The 4,228-nt window shown below is 26.8% G+C and overlaps 4 protein-coding genes across 4 annotated transcripts; 2 read left to right on the forward strand and 2 right to left on the reverse strand.

Annotated features, from left to right (window-relative positions):
* Positions 1-31: 31 nt before the first annotated feature.
* Positions 32-2,005, forward strand: ENU1_107970 (nucleolar GTP-binding protein 1, putative; the record flags this gene model as incomplete). The annotated part of the gene is made up of 1 exon (XM_008859476.1): positions 32-2,005. One exon carries the CDS (start codon positions 32-34, stop codon positions 2,003-2,005), a length of 1,974 nt encoding a protein of 657 aa, XP_008857698.1.
* A 109-nt stretch (positions 2,006-2,114) lies between these two features.
* On the reverse strand, positions 2,115-2,774 carry ENU1_107980 (hypothetical protein; the record flags this gene model as incomplete). Its single annotated transcript, XM_008859477.1, has 1 exon — positions 2,115-2,774. The coding sequence occupies one exon, from the start codon at positions 2,772-2,774 to the stop codon at positions 2,115-2,117; it is 660 nt and encodes a 219-aa protein (XP_008857699.1).
* A 144-nt stretch (positions 2,775-2,918) lies between these two features.
* Positions 2,919-3,458, reverse strand: ENU1_107990 (ribosomal protein L24e protein; the record flags this gene model as incomplete). The annotated part of the gene is made up of 1 exon (XM_008859478.1): positions 2,919-3,458. The coding sequence occupies one exon, from the start codon at positions 3,456-3,458 to the stop codon at positions 2,919-2,921; it is 540 nt and encodes a 179-aa protein (XP_008857700.1).
* A 180-nt stretch (positions 3,459-3,638) lies between these two features.
* ENU1_108000 (hypothetical protein) lies at positions 3,639-4,076 on the forward strand (the record flags this gene model as incomplete). Its single annotated transcript, XM_008859479.1, has 1 exon — positions 3,639-4,076. The coding sequence occupies one exon, from the start codon at positions 3,639-3,641 to the stop codon at positions 4,074-4,076; it is 438 nt and encodes a 145-aa protein (XP_008857701.1).
* Between the last annotated feature and the right edge of the window lie 152 nt (positions 4,077-4,228).

Raw genomic sequence — 4,228 nt, forward strand, 5'->3', positions numbered from 1 at the left:
AAAAAAAAGATAATAGAGTAAATTCAGTACCATGCCATTGTATACATTTAAAAAAATTACGCCTGTTCCAACATCAAATGAATTACAAGATGTAGTACTTAGTGGGACTAATAAACATACTCCAACTGTTGTTCATAAACAATATGCTATTCATCGAATTCGTGCATTTTATATGAGAAAGGTTAAATATTGTTCACAATCATATCATGATAAATTAGCATTAATATTAGATGAGTTTCCATTACTTGATGATCTTCATCCATTTTATGGAGATTTATTGAATGTTCTGTATGATAGAGATCATTATAAACTTGCATTAGCACAACTTTCCATTGCAAAGAAATTAATTGATTCAATTGGAACAGAATATTGTAAATATTTGAAATATGCCGATTCATTATACCGATGTAAACAATTAAAACGTGCTGCTCTTGGTCGTATGACATCTGTTATTAAACAACAAAGTGCATCACTTGCATATTTAGAACAAGTAAGACAACATTTAGGAAGACTTCCAAGTATTGATCCAGTTTCAAAATCATTAATTCTTGCAGGATTTCCAAATGTTGGAAAATCATCATTAATGAATGTTATTACAAATGCAAATGTTGATGTTCAACCATATGCATTTACTACTAAATCATTATTTATTGGACATACTGATTTTAATTATACACAATGGCAAGTAATTGATACACCAGGTATTCTTGACCATCCATTAGAAGAAAGAAATGTTATTGAAATGCAATCTATAACAGCACTTGCACATTTACCATGTTGTGTATTATATCTTATGGATGTTAGTGGAAGTTGTGGATATACTATTCAACAGCAAGCACAATTATTTAAAACAATGAGACCATTATTTAGTCAAAAACCTGTTGTTCTTGTATTAAATAAAATTGATATTTGTCCAATTAATCAATTAGAAGAAGAAGAAAGAAAAATTATTGAAGAAATTAAAGGAATGTCAACATTATGTTGTGAATGTTCATGTTATAAACCAGAACTTTATGGAGAATTAAAAACAAAAGCATGTGGATTATTGAAAGAAACAGTAGCTCAAGATCGATTTAGTGGAAAGAAAGGAGAATTATTGTTAAATAAATTAAGAGTCACTATGCCAAAGAAAAGAGATGATATTGCAAGACCTGCTGTTGCAGCTCCAGTCATAAAAGAAATGGAGACAGATGAAATTGAACCAGAAATGACACAATGTCAAAAAGAATTAATTAAATATCAACATGATTTTGAAGCATATGAACGAGGAGAAATTCCATGGTCAGAATATATGAAAGAAAGAGAAAAATATATTTTGGATAATGATGAATGGAGATATGATGTTATTCCAGAAATTGTAGATGGTATGAATATTGCAGATTATGTTGATCCAGATATTGAAAAGAAATTAGAAGAATTAGAAAAAGAAGAACAAGAACAATTACTTACAGCTACCATGGAATTTGATGATTCAATGAAATTAAGTGAAGAAGATCAAAAATTATATGAAGAGATTGTTGAAGCACAAGGAGTGTTAAAAGCAGTTAGTAAAGCAAAGAAAGGAAATGAAAATAATAGAATTGAAAATATGACTAGAGGAAGAAGTAGAAATGAATTAAAAGAACATTTAGAAGATTTAGGTATAGATACAGAAACAGCACATGAAACATCAAAATTAGCTAAAAGTAAATCAAGAAGTAGAACTAAAAGTGTTAAAAGAGGAAGAGATATTCCATTTATGGAAGAAGAAGAAGAAACTGATGATAAAAGAGGTAGATCAAATAGTAGAAAACGAAGTAGGTCTAATTCCTTAATTAGAAAAGGAGAAGAACATTCAATGCCACGACAAGAGATGAGAGACAAAGCAGAAAGATTACGTAGAAAAGCAATTGATGCTTTACATCGACAAAGTAGGACTGGTGAATCAGATAGAAAACATGATATTGAACGTCCAAAATGGTTATTAGCTGGAAAAAGAACAGCTGGAACACATGATTGGAGATAAAAAGAGTATCTATTAATTTGATTGATTTTTATTCATTTAATAAGAATTTGTTTGTATTAATAGAAATAATAATAAAAAATAAAAGAATAACATTAAAAATATGAAATAATTATTGATAATCTTTCTTAAGTTGATATTCTTTCATACTTGATGTTGGTGATTGAACTAAATCACAAATCTTTTTAAGTTGTTCTTTTAAATATTGTTCTGGTTGTTTTAATTCTAAGTTTAACATATTAAATGTATATGTTGGTTTAATCTTAAACATTGCTAATATTCTATCTGTTAATTCAGTTTCATTCATTCTAACTCTTTTATCAACAATAATATCTTCTCTTTTTCTATAAATATTAATTGGTTTATGTGGAATTTCATCTTCTGAACTTTCATCATTAATGACTAATTTTGGTTTTTGTTGTTTTATTATAATATCATTTCTTCTAACTATTGGTTTTAAATACATTTCTGATTTTCCATAATTTTTAAATGCTTGGTTTGTTTGTTTAAGAATAAAAATTGGATCTTTACATTGTGTTTTAAATAAATCATACTTTTTCTTTGTTTGTTCATCTTCTATACTTAATTCTACTAATTCACCATATTGATTAAGTCCAATTGAATCATTAAGATTATTTCCTTTTTTAAAATGTTCAACAAGCATTTTATTTAATTGAATAACATATAATCTTTTTCTTCTATCACTGTTTTCAATAGGTTTTAATTTTGGTCTCATGTCTTCAAAAATATCTTTTTGTGGTTTATTTTCCATGTTAGAATTATGTAATTCTTTCTTAGTTGTTTTTTTTTTCTTTGTTTTTATTAAAACTTCTCATATATTCATTAAAAAATTGGTATAATTAAATAAAAGAAAATCAATCAGTTACACCTCTTCTTATCAATGTATCATTATTACTTAAGCTTCATCCATGTGTTTATTAGCATCTTTCTCAGATATACTACTTGTTTTTGTTTTATTCAATAATGCTTTACGTTTAAGATTTTGAGTATAAGCAGGAATAGTGGCTTTTCGTGCTCTTAATTTTAATAATGGTAAAACATCTTTATGTCGTTCAATAAGAGCTAATCGTTGTTTCATTTCATTTTGTTTTCCTTCTCTAATACGGTCAATGTAATGACTTAACTTTCTTCGTTGACGAATTTCTTCAATACGTTTCATAGCAATAATTGTTTTTGCATAAAGCTCTCTATTATAACGTACAGGTCTATTTCTTTTCATCTCAAAATCGAGTGTTTTATCTACTGTCATTTCTCTTCCTGTTGTCATTCGGTATGCTTTTGTCCATTTGAATTTACGTGGATTTCTCTTCATCTTGAAACTTTTATGACATTTCGATCTACAAAACCAAAATACTTTTGCATCATTTCTTACAAACATCATCCCATGTCCGGGATAAATATTTGCACCACAGAAGTAACACTTCTCAATTCTCATTATCTGTTTTTTTGTTGTCTTTTCTTTCTTCTTTTATTTTTTTAGGGTTTATTATAAAATAATGTTTTATATATCAAATTATATTGATTGACGTTTCAACTGATGAAGTTTGTCATTCATCTTGTGATGAAAATAAACCAAGATATTTAAACAAACTGAGAAATGAACAAAAACAAAATCATGACACCTATCATCATATTTTATAAAACAAACTCAATGACTGACTTTTTGCCATTATTTATTGAAGATAATCGTTTTAGTGTTATTAAAGTAACAATCATTAACCAAATTCAATCTCAATTTCCTGAAAATAAAATCAATAAAACAAGCATAAAATTCTTTATAAATGGTAATCAAATCCAACAAGAAAGAGTAGTTGAGACAAACACCTTTATTTATGTCACATTCTCCTTTGTGACTGAAATTATAATACAAAATGAATCATCTTTTGAAACTGATGTTTGTGATAATTCTGTTTCAAGTACAGAAGAAGAGCCTAAATCCTTTTCTTTCTTTTTCACTGACATAAAACCTTTTTATTCTTCTTTTCACATTGAAGATGATAATTCTTCACCAATGTTTTTTAAAACAATTGAACCATATTATGTGAATGTTTAACAATGAGAGGTAGAAGTTTTTAAAGAATAAAGAAACAAATAAACAATGAACAAATTTAAATTTATTCAAATAATATTTATCAAGAAAGTCAATTAAACTTATTTCTCTTTAATAACAGTAATTAATTACTTTGTGTTTTTTCATTTTTTTTT

This window comes from Entamoeba nuttalli (assembly GCF_000257125.1).
Source record: "Entamoeba nuttalli P19 unplaced genomic scaffold asmbl_4626, whole genome shotgun sequence".
Classification (NCBI taxonomy): Eukaryota; Evosea; order Mastigamoebida; family Endamoebidae; genus Entamoeba; species Entamoeba nuttalli.